General features: G+C 47.4%; 1 protein-coding gene across 2 annotated transcripts; it reads left to right on the top strand.

The window, feature by feature from the left end:
• Positions 1-14,888: 14,888 nt before the first annotated feature.
• Positions 14,889-21,784, top strand: TROAP (trophinin associated protein; the record flags this gene model as incomplete). 2 transcript variants are annotated; one of them, XM_080706480.1, is made up of 14 exons in its annotated part: positions 14,889-15,032; positions 15,138-15,330; positions 15,994-16,151; positions 16,232-16,369; positions 16,544-16,626; positions 17,057-17,109; positions 17,918-18,021; positions 19,551-19,691; positions 19,797-19,880; positions 20,019-20,081; positions 20,230-20,364; positions 20,520-21,153; positions 21,406-21,599; positions 21,737-21,784. In XM_080706480.1, 14 exons carry the CDS (start codon positions 14,889-14,891, stop codon positions 21,782-21,784), a joined length of 2,172 nt encoding a protein of 723 aa, XP_080562606.1. The 2 variants fall into 2 exon arrangements, with proteins under 2 accessions (XP_080562606.1, XP_080562605.1); XM_080706479.1 differs by having other exon boundaries at positions 17,900-18,021.

Raw genomic sequence — 21,784 nt, 5'->3', positions numbered from 1 at the left:
CTGCCTCCGCCTCCCAAGCATGGGGATTACAAGCGTGCGCCACCACGCCCGGCTGGTTGGCATATTTGTGAGCAGAAAGGGCCAGAGCAGATGACAAGCTTGCTCTCTGGAACAGTTAGTTCTCACCCTGGCCCTCTTGTCATAACTGGTAGGCTGCATTCAGTAAGACTGAGGTCGAGCTGGGAATAACCAGCGAAGACGCTGCCTGCACAGCTCCTTTCTTTGCCCTGTTCATGAGTCAGCAACGCTACTGCTCCTTATCGCACAGAGCTGGGCCAGTGAGCTCTAGGAAGCCAGAGCTCTGTCCTCCAGCCTTGACCACGGTCCCCAGATTCCTCCAGGATGAACCTGCTGCTCTAGCCCCATAGAGCACTAAGCCCCAGGGCAGAGGGAACTGTCCAACCCCCCTCCCTCCCTACCTCCCTCCCTAATAATACAGCTGGCATTCAAACGCATCTGGAACACCGGTCTCCACACAAGCATGACTGAGCAGGTTTCCTCGGGTCTGTCAGCTGCGACGCCAGAGCAGCTTTTGAGCAGCAAAAACCCAGATGCAGCGGGAATGCTGGCGGGGTAGGGGGCAAGAATCTTCACAGGTCACTTCTTAACTTTTTTCCCCCTTGATCCTCAAGACCATGATACCTATAATGTTCTGTTGCCTGACTTTATAACTCTCAAATCTCAGACTCCCTTTTTCTTGATGTAGCCTCAAATGGTCCCCTCTGCAGGACTTTCCAGGCTGGTAGAGAGCAGAGGCTCAGCCATGGCCCTTCCCCACTTTCACGTTTAGAACACCTTATAGTGTAAGGCTTTTCTGCTGACAGGTATAAAATTTTAGAATCAGAGTCAGTCTTACACATATTTAACTCTACGTCACAGATGAGGAAACAGAAACCCAGAGAGGCTAAATAATGTGACCAAGGCTATACATCAGTACTGCCAACACTGATAGAATGAGAACTCAAACCCTGACTCCTAAACCAGTGCTCTTAGATATACTATCTCATAAAAAGTATCTCATAAAAATATCAAAAGCATCATTCTGGAAGACAGAGAGAAGATGCCCGTTTTCCATGAACAACGTTCATCAATGTTCACACTATTTGTAAGCCAGGGAAAACTGTAAGAGATACTCAAAAAAGGAGGTTCAGTGGGCACCGTAGTTCCAGGCAAGCAAATCAGATTTCTTTTTTGAAGATTCTCTAAGCTTCCCATAATGGAAACATGAAGCCATAGAAGCCTAAGGGACAAAACACTCAGGAGCACAGAAAACATGTCTCACTCAATCTACCTTCCCAACTATACCAGGTTAGCCTTGGGATGTTAAACTTGCCAGGACAGCCTAACCCAAAAAAAAAAAAAAAGGAAAAAAAAAAAAAAGAAAAAGAAAGAAAGAAAGAAAGAAAGAAAGAAAGAAAGAAATTCTTTCCAGTTTTCTCCCAAAAGAAAAAGTGTAGAGTAAAGCAGTATCCAATTCTGGTCTTTCCTATTTCTGGGCCCTTACCTGGGCCTAGAGTGAGCGTGTAGAAGTCTCAATTTAACCAGAGATGAACTCAGAGCCCCTCTTCACCCACTTTCCCTTCTCAGTAGCCCCAGCAGAGCCAGTCTTTTCTAGCTAGCCAGCTGAGAAGACCTGACTAGTGGCCATGCCATCCCTGCCTGCCATGTATAAAAGGTTACCCCGCAAGCTTGCTGGTGACTTTCTCTGGGGCGGATCCTGTGGGGTGGGGATGTGGTCACCAGTCACCAGGCTCTTGTCTGCTCCTGCACTTGGCAGCGGCTTATTCTTCACCTTGGCTTTGGCCATGCTGTAGTCTCCTGAGTCAAAGTACGTTTGCCCTTTCTGGAGTCTGGAGGAAGTCCGAGCCCCCAGGCTTTTGCCCGGGCTTGGGTATTTGGCCTTTAGCTTTGCTTCCTTAGCTCTCTCAGGGAGAATACCTTCTTTCTCCTGTGTGTCCTGCTTCTCCTCGCCAGTCTCCTCCGCAGGGTTCTCTTCTTGTTTCTGGGAAATGGCGGGACCAGGACAGTGGAGTGTTAGGGGACCCGGAAATCAACCAGAGAAGGGAAGGGGGAGGGGAAACAGGCCAACCTGCGCTGCTCCTTCAGCTCCCAGCACTATCTAAACACGCGATTTAGAGGAAAGAAGATTTATTCTCTTAGAGTTTCAGGCTCACTCCATGACAGGCTGGGGACCATGGGTCTCAGGGCATGGCCGCGGGAGGCAGAAAAGGGAGCACAGGGGCTGTGCTCACATCATGGAGGCCAGAAGCAAGAGAGTAAGCCAGGAGGGGGAACCACAGACAGCATGTCCAGGCCACAGCCATCTCCTCCAGTCACACCTGCCAACCTGAGGGTACCACCAGGTGAACCCATTACAGTGAATTTATCTACTTCTGGGATTATGACTCTCATGACTCAATTCTACAACCCTGAATATTAATAAATGAGAGCATTTGAGAGGCTGAGACAGGAGGATCGTTGTTCCCAGACAGCCTCAGCTATTACTTAGGCCCTCTGCAACTCAGTGAGACCCTGTTTCAAAATCAAGAATAAAAAATAGGGCTGAGGGTATAGCTCAGAGGTAGAATGCTCCTGGGTTCCATCCCCAGTACCAAAAAAATTAAAAAGATAAAATAAAATAAAAATAGATGAAGGTATAGCCTAGAGGTAAAATAACCCAAAATTTCTGGATTCAATCCCCAATATAAAAAACAAACAAGCAAGCAAAAAAACAAGTTCTCTATTCCTGTAATACAATGGTGGGGAAGGCAAGGGATAATAGTTTTAGACATTCCAACTACAGCTTATGTTTGATTAATATTTAACATTTGGTGCTGGGCATGGTGGCACACACTTATAATCCCAGTACTTGGGCAGCTGAGACAGGAGGATCCAAGTTCATGGCCAGCCTCAGCTGCTTAGTGAGGCCCTCTGCAACTCAGTGAGACCCTATTTCAAAACTAAAGAATAAAAAATAGGGCTAGGGATGTAGTTTGAAGACAGAATGCCCCTAAATAAACAAATAAGTAAACAGTCCCTGGATTCCATCCCCACTACTAAAAAATAAAATAAAAGCCGGGTGAGGTGGCACACACTTGTAATCCCCACACTTGGGAGGCAGAGACAGGAGGATCACGCAGGTTTGAAGCCAGCCTCAGCTTAGTGAGGCTCTCAGAAACTTAGTGAGACCCTGTTTCCAAATAAAGTATAAAATAGGTCTGGGAGGATATCCCAGAGGTAGAAAGCCTCTGGGTTCCACATCCAGTACCACCACCACCCCCAAATCAATTATATTCTTCTAAAAACATAGAAAATAGTTGTAATGTTTAAAGTTAATAGGGAATTGGGGTGGGGTGTAGAGAACGCTAGGAATTGAGTTCAACCCCAGCACTGCAAAAAAGTAAAAAGAAAATAGTTTATTTTGTAGTACTAGCAGTGGACCCCAGGAGCATTCTTCCTCTTCCCTATTTTATTTTTATTTGGAAACAGGGTCTCATTAGGTGGATGATAGTCTCAGTACTTCCTGAGACTGTCATCTCTGTGTTACCCTTGTCTCAGCCTCCCAGATACTGAGATTGCAAGTGTGTGCCACTATGCCAGGCTAGACTGAATCTTCTGATAAGTGTGGTAGGTAATCTGAACACTGATTTTTCTTTTTCTTTTTGTGGTACTGGGGATAGAATCCCAGGGCTTTCTACCTCCGGGCTATACTTCCAGCCCTATTTTATATTTTATTTGGAAACAAGGTCTCATTAAGTTGCTTAGGCTGGCTTTGAACCTACATGACCCCCCATCTCATTCTCCCAAGTACTGGGATTACAAGTGTGCAATACCACACCTGGCCTTGAGCACTGAATTATGGGATATAAGCACAAGCCACCACGCCCGGCCCTATTTTTATTCTTTATTTTGAAACAAGGTCTCACTTGAGAGGACCTCATTACCTCATTAAGTAGCTGAGGCTGGCCACAAACCTGCAATCCTCCTGTCTCAGCCTCCCAAATACTGGGATTACAAGCATGCGCCACCATGCCCGGCTTGTTTTTATTATTTTATTTATTTACAGTACTGGAGAGTGAACCCAGGGGCATTCTACATCCAAGCTACACCCCTAAGCCCTATTTTTTTATTCTTTATTTTGAAACAGGGAATCACTAAGTTATAGAGGGCCTAAATAGCTGAGTCTGTCCATGAACCCTGATCCTTTGTCTAAGCCTCCCAAGTACTGGAATTACAAGTGTGCACCACCAGCATTTCTATTTATATATTTTAGTTTATGTGTGTGTGTGGGTGGGGGAGGCTACTGGGGATTGAACTTAGGGAATTCTACCTCCAAGCTATATACCTCCAGTCCTTTTTTAAAAAAATTAATTAATTAATTTTTTTTGGTGGGTCTGGGGATGGAACCCAGGGGCATTTTACCTCCAAGCTACACCCCCTGCCCTATATTTTATTATTTATTTTGAAACCGGGTCTAATTACTTCCAACCTACACACCAAGCCCTTTTTTATTTTACTTTGTTTTTGTTGCGGTACTGGGGATGGAACCCAAGGGCAGTCTACCTCCGAGCTAAACCTCCAGCCCTATTTTTTTATTTTTTTAGTCTTTTTAGTTTTGAAACAGAAGCTTACTGAGCTGCAAAGGGTCTCACTAAGTAGCTGAGGCTGTCCACGAACCGCGATCCTCCAGGTCTCAGCCTCCCGAATGCTGGGATTACAAGCGTGCACCACCACGCCCGGCTTTTTTTTTTTTTTTTTAGAAACAGAGTCTTACTAAATTGCAGAGGGCCTAAGTAGCTGAGGCTGGTTGTGAACCTGCAGTCCTCCTGTCTCAGCCTCTCAAGTACTGGAATGACAAGTGTGCACCACTATGCCAGGTTTTATTATTTCATTTATTTACTTACTTATTAATTTTGCAGTACTGGGGATGGGACCCAGGGGCATTCAACCTTCGAGCTACACACACTGCCCTAATTTTATATTCTTTATTTTGAAACAGGGTCTCACTAAGTTGTGTAGGACCTAAGTAGTTGAGGCTGTCTGCAAACGGCAATCGTCTCAGTCTCCCAAATGCTGGAATTACAAGTGTGTGCCACCACGACCGGCCGTCTATTTTTTTTAATTCTTAATTTTGAAACAAGGTCTCATTGAGTTGCAAAGGGCCTCACTAAGTAGCCGAGGCTGTTCACAAACCATGATCCTCTTGTCTCAGCCTCCCAAATGCTGAGTTTACAAGTGTGCGGCATCATGCCTGGCTTTTTTTTTTTTTTTTTTTTAAACAGGGTCTTAGCCTACAGGCCTTGAAATCTCAGTTCTTGGGAGATTGAAACAGTAGGATCATGGGTTTGAAACCAGCCTCACCAATTTACTGAGGCCCTCAGAAACTTAGCAAGACAGATCTAGCAAACACACCTAGCAGCGCTGGCTTTTTTCAAGATTTTCCTTAGCCGGCCATGGTGGTTTACACCTGTAATCCCAGTACTTGGGTGGCTAAGACAGGAGGATCACAGGTTCAAGGACAGCCTCAGTGAGTAGTGAGATTCTCATCAACCTAGTGAGACCCTATTTCCAAATAAAAATAAAATAGCACTGGGAGTATAGCTCAGAGGTAGAATAGCTTCTCTTATAAATTTGGTTAGTGTGAGTACAGCACAAGATCTACTCTGGGTAGTCTGACAAAGTTAAGTTTCTAGGCCCATGAAGATGAAGAGAAGATTACCTTAAATCATGTAAAACCCCTGCCAGTCAATTTCCATTCTGGTGCCTTTTCATCCTTCAAACTCCAGCCTTCTACCTCCCAGCAAAGGGCTTTACACATAACAGTTGCACAATACTCGTTGGCATCTGTCCTTGGTCATCCAGTGGTTAGAATGTGGCACCTTCACAGTAACTATTTTTTGGTGGGTCTGGAGATGGAACCCAGGGAATTCGACCTCCAAGCTACACCCCCTGCCCTATTTTTTGTTCTTTATTTTGAAACAGGGTCTCACTAAGTTGAGGAGGGCCTCACTAAGTAGCTGAGGCTGTCCACGAACCGCAATCCTCTGGTTTCAGCCTCCCGAATGCTGGGATTACAAGCGTGCGCCACCATGCCTGGCTTCACAGTAACTTTTTTTTTTTTTTTGCAGGTCTGGGGATGGAACCCAGGGGCATTCTACCTCCGAGCTACACCCCCTGCCCTATTTTTTATTCTTTATTTGGAAACAGGGTCTCACTGAATTCCAGAGCCTAAGTAGCTGAAGCTGTCCGTGAACCCTGGTCCTCCGGTCTCAGCCTCCCAAATGCTGAGACTAGAAGCGTGCACCACCACACCTGGCCACAGTAACTATTAATGGACTAGAACGAGTGATCCTTTCCCTCAACTCGGCCCATCCTTCTGGTTTTATCTTTTGTGGTACTAGGGATTGAACTCAGGCGCATACTACCTCTGAGCTATTCCCCAGCTCTTTTATAGCTTTGAAACAGGATTTTGCTAGGTCAGTGAGGCTGGCTATGAACCTGAACTTCTTCTGTTAGTCTCCCAAGTACTGGAATTACAGGCATGTGCCACTACATCAGGCTAGTTTTGTTTCCTACCATCTCTATATTCCATCTACCACCAAAGACCCAACATTCTCTGAATCTCCATTCTTTGTTCCCTTGACTTTGTAAGCACTGTTCCTACTCCCTAAAGAAGAATAAATCTTAGGCTGGGCGTGGTGGCGCACACTTTCAATCCCAGCATTCGGGAGGCTGATGGAGGATCGAGGTTCAGGGACAGCCTCAGCTACTTAGTAAAGACCGTCACAACTCAGTGAGACCCTGTTTCCAAATAAAGATTTAAAAAAATAGGGCTGAGCCGGGCGTGGTGGCGCACGCTTGTAATCCCAGCGCTTGGGAGGCTGAGACAGGAGGATCGCTTGGGTTCGAAGCCAGCCTCAGCTACTTAGTGAGGCTCTCAGCAACTTAGTGTGACCCTGTTTCCAAATAAAATATAAAAAAAGGTCTGGGAGTATAGCCCGGAGGTAGAAAGACTCTGGGTTCCACCCCCAGTACCACACACACACACACACACAAAAAAAATAGGGCTGAGGGTGTAGCTCAGAAATAGAATACCCCTGAATACCATCCCTAGTACCACAAAAAAAATAAAAAAGAAAAAGAAAGAAAAAATGCAAACTAGAGAAGCACTTTTCTGTTTTATTTTACTTTTACAGTGCTAGGGAATTAAACCCAGAGCTTCATGCATGCTAGGAAACACAACACCACTGAATTATATATCTTTTTTTGGTACTGGGGATTGAACGCAGGGGCATTCTACCTCTGAGCCAGTTCTATTTTTTTAGTTTTATTTTGAAACAGGGTCTTACTACCTGCTGAGGCTGTCCTGGAACCTGTGATCCTTCTGTCCCAGCCTCCCAAGTACTGGGATTACAAGTATGCACCACCACACCTGGTCGCTTTTTCTAGAAGTTCAACTATTACTTCTTCTAGTAGGTCTTCCCTGTCTCTCCATGCATTCATTCAATCATTCATTCATTACATCCAATGACTCATTCAAAAAAGATCAAACACTTCATAAGGCACAATGCAAGGCACTAAAATATAATTGTAGCTGGGCATGGTGGCTCATACTTTAGTCCCAGTCATTAGGAAGCTGAGACAGGAGGATTGCAGGTTCACGACCAACCTCAGCTATTTTGTTTTGCGGTACTGGGGATGGAACCCAGGGGCTTTCTGCCTCCGAACTATACCCTAAGCCCTAATTTTTATTCTTTATTTTAAAACAGAGTCCCACTGAGTTGCAAAGGGCCTCACTAAGTAGTAGCTGAGGCTGGCCTTGAATTGGGATCCTCTTGTCTCAGCTTCCCAAATGCTGGGATTACAAGCATGTGCCACCATGCCTGGCTCAGCCTCAGCTATTTAGTGAGGCCCTCCACAACTTAATGAGACCCTGTTTCAAAATAAAAATAAAAAATAGCACGCTTGTAATCCCAGCATTTGGGAGGCTGAGACCGGAGGATCGCGGTTCGCAGACAGCCTCAGCTACTGCTTAGTGAGGCCCTCCGCAACTTAGTGAGACCCTGTTTCAAAATAAAGAATAAAAAATAGGACAGGGGGTGTAGCTCAGAGGTCAAATGGCCCTGGGTTCCATCCCCAAACCCGCAAAAAAATAAAAAATAAAATAAAAAATAAAAAATAGGAGAGCTGGGCGTGGGGGCACATGCTTGTAATTTCAGAATTTGGGAGGCTGAGACAGGAGGATCACAGTTCTTGGACAGCCTCAGCTACTTAGTGAGGCCCTCTGCAACTCAGTTAGACCCTGCTTCAAAATAAATAATAAACACCAGGCATGGTGGTGCACGCTTGTAATCCCAGAATTTGGGAGGCAGAGACCAGAGGATCGCAGTTCTTAGACAGCCTCAGCTACTTAGTGAGGCCCTTCGCACTCAGTGAGACCCTGTTTCAAAATAAAGAATAAGAAATTGGGCAGGGGTGTAGCTCAGAGGTTAAATCCCTCTAGGTTCCATTCCCAGACCCGCAAAAAAAAAAAAAAAAAAGAATAAAAAATAGGGCTGAAGAGTGTAGCTTGGAGGTAGAATGCCTCTGGGTTCCATCCCCAGCAATGCAAATAATAATAGTAATAATAATAATAATAATAATAATAATAAAATAACAACAACGACGACGATAATAATGATGATGATGATGTTGGGGTATAGCGTGGAGGTAGAATGCCACTGGGTTCAATCCCCAGTATCACAAATAAATTTAAAAATGTACATATATATAATCATAGTTAAAAAAATTGAGGGTCACTTTGGAGCTCTATAAGGAAAAAAATTTAATAAATATAACATGTTATGTTCACATTGATGAGCCAATCACAGCCTGTGGCTTTAATCCCAGTACTTAAAAGGCTAGCCTCAGCAATTTAGCAAGACCCTGTTTCAAAATTAAAAAAAATAAAAAGGGATGGGAGTATAGCTCAGAAGTACAATGTCCCTTGGTTCAATCACCAGTACTACACACAAAAAATTTGATAAATATATAATTATCAATTATTTATTTACTTATTTGCAGGTCTGGGGATGGAACCCAGGAGCATTTGACCTCTGAGCTAGCTACACCTCTTGCCCTATTTTTTATTCTTTATTTTGAAACAGGTTTCACTAAGTTGTAGAGGGCCTAAGTATCTGAGGCTGTCTGCGAACCTCCAGTCTCAGCCTCCCGAATGCTGGGATTACAAGTGTGCACCACCACACCTAGCTATAATGATCAATTTATATAAAGATCCATACTAAGAAAATAAATACCTCCCCCCCTTAAAACTAGAGATTGAACCCAGGGACATTCTACCTTTGTGCTACACCCCCAGTCCTATGTTATTTTTTCTTTTGAAACGAGGTCTCACTAAATTACTGACACTGTCCTCCAGACTGAGATCTTCCTGTCTCTGTGCTAGTATTACAGGTATGTGCCACCATGCCTAGCCTTTTTTTGTTTGTATTTATAGTAGTGGTGAGTGAACCCAGGGGCATTCTACCTCCAAGCTGTATCCTCAAGCCTTATTTTATTTTTGAAACAGATCTCTAAGTTGCAGAGAGCCTTGCTAAATTGCCGGGGCTGGCCATGAACCTGCAATCCTCCTGTCTCAGCATCCCAAGTACTGGGATTACAGGCATGTGCCACCATGGCTGGCTAAACATTACTTACTCCTTGAGAACACATAACCAAGGAATATATTCTACATTGGGTTGAGTGATTAGTAGAGGGTTTCAAGGATGCCCTTGCAACAATGTAACAATGAACATTAATTTTAAGGTATAAATGGGCAACGTGGAAGCAAAAATGGCATTCCAGACAGAGACACTAGAGGGAGCATGACAAATTTCAGGAATTGGAAGAGGCCATGGAGTTGGAAGTCCACGGACAAGGGGGGAAGAGTGGTAAAAGATGTGGGGTTTGAGTAGGGAGAGGTCAAGGCATAATGATAACATGATCAGACTTGCATTTTGGGGGGGGTTGTTTTACTTTTTTTCTTTTTTTAAATTTTTTATTGGTGCATCATACTGGGGTAAAAAACTTGTGTGTACATACATGTACACATCACTGATTTAACCCCTACCCAAATCCCTCCCTATTCCCTCCCTGTCTGTCCTTCCCTTGCTCGGCTTAGTGATTGACTTCGATATGTTTAAGTACATTGTGTGTTTTAGAGATTTTCCTCTTCCCCCCCTTCTCCTCCTTTAGGTTGCCTTGTTTGCTCCTCTATAGGATTTCCTTTTTCATCTAGAGTTCCTCCTATGACCCATTTCTCTCTAACTCTCACATATTAGGGAAAGCATCTGTTTTCTTATTTTTTTGTGACTGACTAATCTCACTTAGCATAATGTCCTCCAGTTTCATCCATTTCCCTGAAAATGATGTAATTGAGTTTTTTTTAATGGCTGAGTAAAATTCCATGTGTATATATCCCACAGTTTTGTAATCCATTCATCTGTTGATGCACATCTTGGCTGGTTCCATAGTTTGGCTATGGTGAATTGTGCAGCTATGAACATAGATACACATGCATTTGTTTGGTAGTTTGTTTTCCTATCATTTGGGTAGACAGACTTGCATTTTGGAAAGTCAGTACTCTAGCTATTATAAGAATGTATTAATATGGAGAGAAAGACAGGCTGGGGTGTGAGGAGACCATTTGAGATATTTGTAATCCTCTAGGTGAGATTAGGATAGATAAAGTGGAAATGAAGATGAAGTAGATGTATTCTAAGGATACTTACAAGGGCCAGGCATGGTGCTGCATGCCTATAATCCCAGTACTTAGGAAGCCAAGACAAGAGAATTGCAGGTTTGAGCCCAACCTCAGCAATTTAGGGAGGACCCTTGCAACTTAGATCCTGTTTCAAAAGAAAAAATAAAATAAAATAAAATAAAATAGGGCTGGGAATGTAGCTCAGAGGTAGGATGACCCTGGATTCAATCCCCAGTACAACAACAACAGTAACAAAAAGCCAGGCATGGTGTTTCATGTTAACAAATCACTAGTTAATAGCCTATGACAGTGTCCTATGAAAATTCCCTGCTGGGTGTGGTGGCATGCAATTGTTATCCTTGTACTTGGAAGGCTGAGATATGAAAACTGGAAAGCCGGGCATGGCGCATGCGTGTAATCCCAGCATTCGGGAGGCTTAGACTGGAGGATCACAGTTCTCAGACAGCCTCAGCTACTTTGTGAGGCTCTCTGCCACTCAGTGAGACCCGGTTTCAAAATAAAGAATAAAAAATAGGGCAGGGGGTGTAGCTCAGAGGTAGAATGCCCCTGGGTTAATCATCCCCAATACTGGAAAGGAAAAAAAAAAGAAAGAGAAGAGAAGGAGAAAGAAAGGAAGGAAGGAAGGAAGAAAACTAGGCTCAGAGTATAACACGGAGTTAGAATGTGTCTGGGTTCAATCTTCAGTACCAAACACACACACACACACACACACACACACACACACACCAACAACAACAACAAAGCTCAAAGGTAGATTGGCTCTGGGTCCAATCCCCAGGATCTATTTTACACACACACACACACACACAGCTGGAGTATATAGGTAGGAGGTAGAATGCCCCATGGTTCAGTCCTCCTTGCCACAAATAACGACAAAATCTAAAAGGTTCCCAGTAGCCGGTTGTGGTGGCACACATTTGTAATCCTAGTACTTGGGAGGTTGAGAAAGGAGGATCACAGTTTGCCCCAGCTTCAGCTACTTAGTGAGGCTCTCAGCAACTTACTGAGACCCTGTTTCAAAATAAAGAATAATGCCAAGCGTGGTGGTGCACGCTTGTAATCCCAGCATTTGGGAGGCGGAGACCAGAGGATCGCGGTTAGTGGACAGCCTCAGCTCTTTAGTGAGACCCTTCACAACTCAGTGAGACCCTGCTTCAAAAAATTTAAAAAGGCCAGGCGTGGTGGGGCATGCTTGTAATCCCAGCCTTTGGGAGGCTGAGCCTGGAGGATCACTGTTCCCGGACAGCCTCAGCTACTTAGCAGTGCCCTTCACAACCCAATGAAACCCTGTTTCAAAAATAAATAAACAAAAAAGACTTTAAATAAATAGGGCTGAAGGGGCCAAACTCATACGCTGGAGAAAAGACAGCCTTTTCAACAAACGGTGCTGGGAGAACTTGCTATCCATTTGTAGAAAGATGGAACTAAACCCCTATATCTCACCATGCACAGGAATCAACTCAAGATGGATCAAAGACTTAGAAATTAGACCTGAGACCGTGAAGTTATTAGAGGAGAGCATAGGTTCAACACTACAGCATATTGGCACAGGAAGTAACTTTCTCAACAAAACCTCCAAAGCTCAGGAAATTAAGGCAAGAATTAACAAGTGGGATAGCATCAAACTAAAAAGTTTCCTCTCATCAAAGGAAGCCATCAGTAACCTAAAGAGGAAGCCTAAAGAATGGGAAAAGATTTTTACCAGCCACCTCTGACAGGGGGCTAATATCCAGAATATACAAAGAGTTCAAGACTCTACACTAGCAAAACAAACAACCCAATCAAGAAATGGGCAAATGAACTGAATAGACACTTCACAAAAGAAGAGATACAAAGGGCCAATAGATACATGAAAAGATGTTCTACATCACTGGCCATCAGGGAGATGCAAATGAAAACCACACTGAGATTCCATCTAACCCCAGTCAGAGTGGCAAGCATAAAGAAATCAAATAACAACAAATGCTGGCGAGGATGTGGGGAAAGAGGAACTCTTTTACACTGTTGGTGGGAATGCAAACTAGTTCAGCCACTGTGGAGATCTGTGTGGAGATTCATAAGAAAGGTGGGAATAGATCCACCATATGATCCAGCTCTACCACTCCTGGGTATCTTTCCAAAGGGGTTGAATTCAGAGAACTATAGCAACATATGCATACCTATGTTCATAGCAGCACAATTTGTAATAGCCAAAATATGGAACCAACCCAGATCTCCATCAACAGATGAATGGATAGCAAAACTTTGGGAAATACACACAATGAATAAAGAAGAACAAAATTATATCATTTGCAAGAAGATGGAAAGCCCTGGAGAACATTATGTTAAGTGAGATCAGCCAAGCACAGAAGAAGGTACATATGTTTCCTCTAATATGCCCAAACTAGGAAACACAGAGGATACCAGTGGGACTCCAGATAATGGAGGGGAAATATCAGCAAAGTTTGTATGGAAAGATAGGAGAGGAGGAAGGCTGATCTTGATTAATGAGGGTCTATACCTGAACATGTGTAAAATTATGAATAAGACATGGTTAACCTGGACAACCATTGGTGGGTGGGGGGAAGGGAAAACGGGGGCGGGGGAGAGAGGGCACCAAATATAGTTTAAATGTATACCATTTATGTTCAATTAAAAAAAATAGGGCTGAGGGTGTAGCTCAGAGGTAGAATGCTCCTGTTCCACTCCCAGTACCACAAAATAAATAAATAAACAAAAAGTCTAAAAAGCTAAAAAGTAGGGCTGGGGGTGTAGCTCGAAGGTAGACTGCCCCTGGGATCCATCCCCAATACCGAAAAAATAAAAAAAGAAAGAATAAAAAATAGGTCTCGGGGTTGTAGCTCGGAGGTAGAAAGCCCCTGGGTTCAATCCCCAGTACCGCAAACAAAACACAACAAATAACAATTTAAAAGGTAAAATTCATACGCGTAAAAGATGGGATATGGAAGTCAAGGGAGCAATTAAGTCCTAGGCTCCAGGCTTGTGTAATAGAACTGGGGTGGGTTCAGAGGGAAAAATCTATCAGAGTTCTGTAAACTTGAAACCTCTGCTATTCCATCACTGGGGTTGCCCCTTCCATTTTAAGCAGGCTCTGGCATCAGTCCAGCCTGCCTGCCAATAACTAGCAGGTGAACCCTGTCTTCGCCATCCTCCAGGCCTGCAAAAGTCAACCTGAAGGTGAGGAAACCCCTACTTGTGAGCAATCAGCCAATTCTCGTTATGTTGCCTAAGTTCCAGCCACACTAAACCTACCACTCCTCACCAGGTTGCGAGTTGCCAAAATTATTTCCTTTTTTGTTATTGTTAGGTTCAGTTCAATTACCCCCAGCCCTCTCGGCCCGTTTGGAGGTAGGTCTGCTTCCTGTCTCCCCAAACTGTGTGGAATAGCTTCTCTAAAGTCTGGCCCCACACTATGGCCACAGTGGGGTCAGGGACTCTGGGCAAGCCCCTTCCCCACAAGGTCATCCCGCGGGCCTTCCGCGCAGGCCAGACCCGAGGCCTCGCGAGAGTCCGGCCGTTGCAGCCGCGCCTCGGGGCGCCCCGCCTTCTCCGCCTCGGAACGCCCAGACCCCGCCCCGCCTTCTACTCGCGCTCCGCTCTGGGATTGGCTAATGGAACCGGTCAGTTTTTTCCTGGTCAGAAAGCGGTTCGACAACTAGTCCCTCTTCTGGTCCCGCCTCCGGAGCCTGCGGATTGGACAGCCGAGTCAGATGTCACGCGCCTACGCGGCAGCGCGGACCAGCCAATCAGAAGCTTGGCGTATTTTACAAATTGGGGAAGTAGGAGCAGCAGAATCCCAGAAAGTCGAGGAAAAAAGCGACGAAAGTTAAGGTGACACTGAGAGGGTCCCTGGAAGGTGTGGCCCCGGGATCCTGGAGGGAGCGGGGATGCGGGGTCTTACAGGGAGGAGACCAGTTTGGGTTCCTGGGGCGAAAGAGCAAGCTTGGGATGTCTGGAGGTGGCAGCCAGAAGAACGGCCTTGCAGGCGCTGGAGGCTTCTGGGCGCAGGGATTGGGGCAGATGTAGAAGTATCAGGGATGGCAGGACCCGTCCCCCAAGAACTAGTTGCCTTTGATCCCCATCCTGCCTGGTCCCCCCTCCCCCCCCCGTCTCCATTATAGCCGCCATGACCACTCTTCAAGCCGCCAAGGATCCCCTCATCCGGGGTGTATCCCCCACCCCTAGCAAGATTCCAGTACGCTCTCAGAGAAGACCGCCTCTCCCCACAGTCAAACCGTGTGCTCTGGACCAGGAGAACCAAGATCCGAGGGTAAGAGGGCCCCCGGTGGGTGAAAAGAGTAGTTACAAGGACGCAACACACCAGCAATGCACCCCAACGCTGAATCCCAGCTTTTTGTCCTCCCCTCTCCCCCAGAGATTGGTGCAGAAGCCACCGCTCAGTATCCAACGCCCCCTCGTTGACTCAGCAGGCCCTAGGTTGAAAACCATTCAGAAAACAGAGAAATCACAAAAATCGATGGGGATCACTCAACTCCGGAACCCTTTGGAAGAGCTCAGGTCTAGTCCTCGGGGACAAAATGTGGGGCCTGGGCCCCCTTCCCAGACAGGTACCTGTTGGAGGCTCCCCTGGCTGAGGTGGGAATGGGAAGGGCCCAGTGGGCCTGGGGTTTTGTACTCCCCTTGGTCTCCGCTTACTCTAAGGGTCCTGGTTGCAGCGCAGCTCCAGTAAATTTGTGCTGGCAGAAGCCCTCTCCTTCCTTCAGCAAAATGTCCTCTCTTCCTTTCCCAGAACACCTAGTCACAATCAATTGCTCTGTTCACCTGACACTTTGTTGTACTTCTTTTATTTCTGTCCATATTTTAGCTTGAGTCTTAACCTCTCAAAAGTTTGATGATAGCTTGATATCAGGGGCTTTGTTTTATTCATCTTTGGCCCTGGTGCTTAAGATAGTCTTAAATAGTGGGCGTGGTGACCCAGCCTCAGCTACTTAGTAAGGTCCTTTGTGAGGTCCTTTGCAACTCATTGAGACCCTGTTTTAAAAATAAAAAATAGGGGTAGATGTGTAGCTCAGGGGTAGAATGCCTCAGGGTTCCATCCCCAGTACCACAAAAAAAAAGGTCTTATATAAATTTCTGTGGACATTTGTCAAGCTGGGTTCAACTGACTGAGTCTCATGCTCACTTTTGCCCTTTGGAATGATTGCGTTAGTTTCTCTGGCCCCTCAGCCTTCCCGTTCCTGTTCCTTCTCACCTTCTCTCTAACCTTTCAGAGGCTCCAGGGGCCATAGAGTTTGTGGCTGACCCTGAAGCCCTGGCCACCATCCTGTCGGGTGAAGGGGTGAAGAACTATCCCCTGGGGCGCCAGTCCAGTCTGGCTCAGAGAGTACTGGTTCGAGGGAGCCAGGGACGTACCACCCGGAGGGGCCAGGTAATGAGAGCCTGTGAGTCAAGACTGGGGGTGGGCTCAGGACCCCAAGCTCCTGCCAGTAGCTTTTGTTGTTGTCCCAGGGTGCTCGGGCCTCTGCATACTTGGCCCCCAAGACCCCCATCCATCGACTGGACCCTCCCAGGGCTTCCTGCTTCTCAAGGTTAGAGGGACCAGGACCTCGAGGCCGGACTTTGTGCACTCAGAGGTTAGAAACTCTGGTGAGTGCCCTTGAGTTGATGTTCAGTACTTCCGGGACATAGCTGGACCCTGGGAGAGAAGTTACCTCATGGTGGGCCAAGGGGTTCTGTCGCAGAAGATGGGGTTGGTGGTGAGACCTGAAGGTTTGGGGCCCGACTCTGACTCTGCTTTCAACTCTTGCTCCTATGGACCAGATCCCACCTTCAGGACCTTCCTTCCACTCCTCCACCCGCCCCAGTTTACAAGAGCTAAGAAGAGAGACAGGTGGCAGCAGCCGGTGAGGAGAGGGTGTGGGAAAAGAATGAACGAGTGTCTGAGACAAGGGTCCCCAGAACTGAGGTCTTCTAGTAGCTTTAGGACTTCCCACCAGGCTAGGTGGGAAACCTGTGAGTACCCAGGGTGATCCCTGGCAATAGGGTTCATGCCTTCATAGCCAGGCTTTAGTGTGACACGAAGAAGAGAGGAACAGAAAAATAAGGTGCTATTTCTTTTGGCTAGGACAGAGACTGTGGCAATAAATGGGATTTGAGTTCAGTTCCTGACCCTAGCCACTACTAGTTGTGCAAGTTTTCCCTAAGCTCTCTGAGTTTTGGTTTCTTTGTCGGGTGAGGATGATGTTTGTCAAGTACTAACTGTATGCCCAGCTTACCAGATATGAGCTGGGTATACATTACCCAACATAGTAATGTTGTCCTTATTGTCACCAGGACTTCAGCAAGCCAGGCCTCAGGATTACTCCTGGAAACACTGGTGCAGCCTGGTGAGTGTGCCTGGCACTGGGAAGAAAGTGGGCAGGTGGGCTGCCTGCAACCAGGAATAAGACAAGAGAAAGCTCAGCAGCTTTGGGACTGTGATAGAGTGAGGAAGTGGGGAGGCAGGGAGGCTAGGTCAGAAGGAACAGGAAGAGCCGGGCGTGGTGGCGCACGCTTGTAATCCCAGCATTTGGGAGGCTGAGACAGGAGGATCGCGGTTCGAGTTCAGCCCCATCTACTACTTAGTGAGGCCCTTTGCAACTCAGTGAGACCCTGTTTCAAAATAAAGAGTAAAAAATAGGGCTGGAGTGTATCTCAGAGGTAGAATGCCCCTGGGTTCTATCCCAGTACCGCAAAAAAAAAAAAAAAAAAAAAAAAGAACAGGAAGGCTGGAGCTATAGCTCAGTGACAGAGCATTTGCCTAGCATTGGTTTGGTAGGCCCTGGATTTCACCCCCTGCACTGCAAAAAAAAAATAAAGGACTAAGAGAGGAAGAGGCCTGTGGATGGGTTGGCTTAGTTGCACGTGTGTCCCCATTTCTGCCCTTTCCTTGCCTCTTCTGCAAGATTGACCTCCCTATTTTGTACCCAGCCCCCAAGCACCATGCCCCAGCCTGCTTAGGGTGTTCAAATCGCAACACCACAGTAGTGTTGAGCTGTCAGAGGATACTGCACAGTTTGGTCCCTGAAGGGTCATGTAGGCTGTTAAATTGTCTACCTTATTCTGAGGCTGCAAAGACCTATGCCACACTCTGGTGGGTATTCTAGATACTGTGGAAAGTTTTCTGTCTCCTTTTAGCTTCCTCTCTTCCTGAAGAAGAATGTGAGGTTGTCTCTCATTCAGATGAAGGAAGAAGGGCCCTCCTGGGTCTGGCCCAGCGAGTACCATTAAGAGAAACCCGAGAGATAACACACACCAGGGTGAGATGGGGCCCTACTGGTGGGGACAGAGGGTACTGGAGGTGCTTGGGAGATGCATTGGGGATTGTGGGTGAAGCCAGGCAGTCCTCAGCCTCAGGATGCTACTGGGTCTGAGTTTGCCCCAGGTGGGCCCAAGCCCTCTCTGGAGCCCTCTTTACCAGGTGTCTGAGGCTGTGATGGGAGGCCAGAGACTGATATTTATTTGTATTGCCATCATATCAATGCTGGGGCTGAGACAGATCTGACCCGGGTCAGCCAAAAGCATTAATCCCAGGCAGGTGCAGTGGTGCACACTTATAACTCCAGTACTTGGGAGACTGAGACAGGAGGCATGCAGGTTCAAGGACAGCCTCGGCAAGTAGTGAGACTCTTGTCAACCTAGTTAGACCCTGTTTCTAAATGAAAATAAAATAGGGCTGGGGTGTGGCTCAGAGGCAGAATGCCCCTGGATTCAATCCCATTACCAAACCGGGGCAGGGGAGGGGGAGAAATCAAATAATGATCCATTCTCTGTAAGGAAATAAATAAGGCACTAAAGAGAAATTGGGATCGGGAGTCAGGTATGATGATACATGCTTGTAATCCCAGTACTCAAGAGGCCAAGACAGGAGGATCACAGGTTTGCAGCCAGCCTCAGCTCCTTAGTGAGACCCACCGCAACTTAGTGAGACCCTGCCTCAAAATAAAAGAATAGACCCAGGCGTGGTGGCTCACACTTGTAATCCCAGCATTCGGGAGGCCGAGACCTGAGGATTATGGTTCGCGGACAGCCTCAGCTACTTAGTGAGGCCCTCTGCAACTCAGTGAGACCCGGTTTCAAAATAAAGAATAAAAAATAGGGCAGGGGGTGTAGCTTAAAGGTCAAATGCCCCTGGGTTCCATCCCCAGATCCACACACAAAAATAAATAAATAAATAAATAAATAAATAAATAAATAAATAAATAAAAAATAGGGCTGGGGATGTGGCTTGGAGGTAGAATGCCCCTGGGATCCATCCCCAGTACCACACAAAAAAAAAAAGAAAGAAAAAGAAAAAGAAAAAAGAAGAGAAGAGAAAGAAAGAAGAAAGAAAAGAAATAAAATTGGAATTGGGGAAGTTGGTATTATCACAATGCAAAGTAGACTAGGCAGTGTACTCTCACTGAGAAGATTACGCTTCAGTAAAGACCAGGGGTTGTGCAGGGGAGAACATTCCAGGCTAAGAGAACTAACTGCAGGTGCGAGAGCCGCAGAGTGAATGTGCCTGGCGTGTTTGATGGCCAGCAAAAGAAGCTGGTGAAACTAAAGCAGAGTAAGGGGAGAATGGTAAGAGATAGAGCTACTGTGATGACAGGGTCAGATGAGGTAAGGACTTATAAACCAGCACAAGCCCTTGACTTTTGCTTCAAATGAGTGGAAAGCCATAGGGGGAAGGGAGTGACGTGACTTGACTTCAGTCTTGACTGAATCACACTGGCGGCTGCAGTGGGAACAAGACAGGAAGGCAAAGGGGGAGAGATGACTCTTTTCAACATTTTCCTCTCCACAGGAGAGCTGTGACCCCCACCTGATGCCCTCCCCTGCCCCTATGGCTCAGCCCATGTCTGGCCGTGTGGTACCACCTTCTATCTCCAGACCATCTCCCTTTGGACGGGCTCAACGTGTACCCTCCCCTGCCGTCCCTGCTCTGGTTTGTACAGTAGCTCCTGGGGGCTGGGTAAAAACAGAACAGTCTGGCTGGAGATCCTGCTAGGTCTAGGTTGTACTCCTGCTCAGCCACCCCATCTCTCCCCAGACCTCATACTCAGTGCTGCGGTGTCTCTCCATTCAACCCAACACCCAATTCACACCCACTCCATCAGCCCCTCGAGTTCGGCAGGTAAGGAGAGGCCGCTGTCACGGGCCACTGTTAAGGGTGGGAAGGGGGTGCTTGGGCCCTGGGAGAGTTGAGACAGGCAAGAGGAGACAGTCCCATCCATGGGTCCTGGGCCTTACTGACATCTCACTTCTGCCTCAGGCCCGATGGTTGCGTGGTCTCTCCCCTCAGTCCTGCCCTGAAGAGCCAATGGCGCTGCCCTGGGTAAGTATCAGAGGGCATTCCCACAGAGATCCCTCTCGCTGTCCCATTGGCCTGGAGGCCTGGCAGTCGGAGTTGAGGGTGAGTCTCAGACTAGTCTTCCTGCCCCAGCCTGGCTTCCTCACTTGCCCCCTTTTTTCCTATCTGGCAGGAGCAGGTTGCAGTACGGTTGTTTGACCAGGACAGTTGTGTCAGGTTGCAGGAGGGGCCTGGGAAACGGCCTGTGACAAGTCCTTCTGGACTCCATCCCGATAGAAGTCTCAACCTCCAAGAGCTAAAGATGCAGGTGGGCCTGTGCGGGCAACAGCTTTGATGTCTGCTGGGCAGCCACAGAGCTGGGAAAGGGGGAGGAGGGAGGAGGTGGGATATGGAGAGAGGATGATGTGGGTGGGCTGTGAACCCATATTTTGATGTCACACTGGGACATCTCTCCCAACACAGCGTATTAGTATCCTTCAGCAGCTGTTGAGACAGGAGGTAGAAGGACTGGCAGCAGGCAAGCACGCCTCCCTTAATGGAGCCACCTCTCTGGATATGGTTGAACTTCAGCCCCTGCTGGATGAGATTTCTAGAACTCCGAATTCCTCAGAGTATCATTCTGGGGCTTCCCAGCTTCCTGTACTGTTACAACATTCTGGGCTGCCAGAGCTCTGCCTTCCAGAGGAATGTCGGGGACCACAGCCCTGCCCTGGGGTAGAACCTGATCTGACACAGCTCTGCCCATCGATGGAGCCAGGGCCCCCAGAGTCGAGCTGTGGGGTTGAACCAGAGAAATCAGAACCCTCCTCCCAAGAACAGCCTGAGGTTCCAGAGCTGTGCCCTGAAGCAGAGCCCAGACCCCTTCAGCCTAACCTCCAGGGGCAGGCTAGACCCCCAGAGGCCTCCTGTAGAGTAGAGCTGGGAGCATCAGAGGCCTGCCCCCTGGAACCTAGCAGCCCAGAGTCCAGCCCAGGGCCCTACTGTGGGCAGAGGGCTCCAGCAACCACCAGCCTGACCTTCTCTTCACAACGCCCACGTTGTGCCAGCCTCCCTGTTCACTCACTTCAGTCTCTGAGGCCCCCGACAGGCCAGGCAGGTAAGGAGTTGGCTGGGCAGGGGGTGAGCAAAGGATGCCCTTGTTTCTCACTGGGAGTGGCCTATCCCACACCAGGCCATGCTTGTGATACTCTGCCCCCACCTCTCCCAGCTTGGCTCCCTTGGGAAGAAGGGAGAAACTACCCTTCTTATCCTATGCCCCAAACTTGCTTGGCCCTGTGGGAAGGGGAAGAGCAGTGCATGGCAGGGTTAAGGACTCAAGAGCTCCTTAGAAACTCTCCCTGACCCTCAGGCCCCAGCACTCTGGCCCCTCGAACACTGGCCCTGAGGCAGCGCCTCAAAGCACGTCTCAGCGCCATCCACTGCTCCCACGAGGCCCGCCTGGACGACGAGTGTGCCTTCTACACCAGCCGAGTCCCTCGCCCTGGGCCCACCCGCGTCTGCACCAACCCTGTGGCCAAGTTGCTTGAATGGCAGGACGCCCTGGTGAGCCTCCAGAGCCAGGCTGTCTGCACAGCAAGCCTGTGGAGAGTGAGGGGCAACTCAGGAGCTAGAATGAAAACATGACAAGGTCTCTCACTCTCTCACTCTCTCACTCTCTCTCTCTCTCTCTCTCTCCCCAGTGTTTCATTCCAGTTGACTCTGTGGCCTCTCAGCGCTCTCCATCATGA

Source organism: Muscardinus avellanarius, assembly GCF_963383645.1.
Source record: "Muscardinus avellanarius genome assembly, chromosome: 11".
Taxonomy (NCBI): domain Eukaryota; kingdom Metazoa; phylum Chordata; class Mammalia; order Rodentia; family Gliridae; genus Muscardinus; species Muscardinus avellanarius.
Note: the sequence above shows the minus strand (reverse complement) of the source record. Positions and strands in the feature narration are given on the sequence as shown.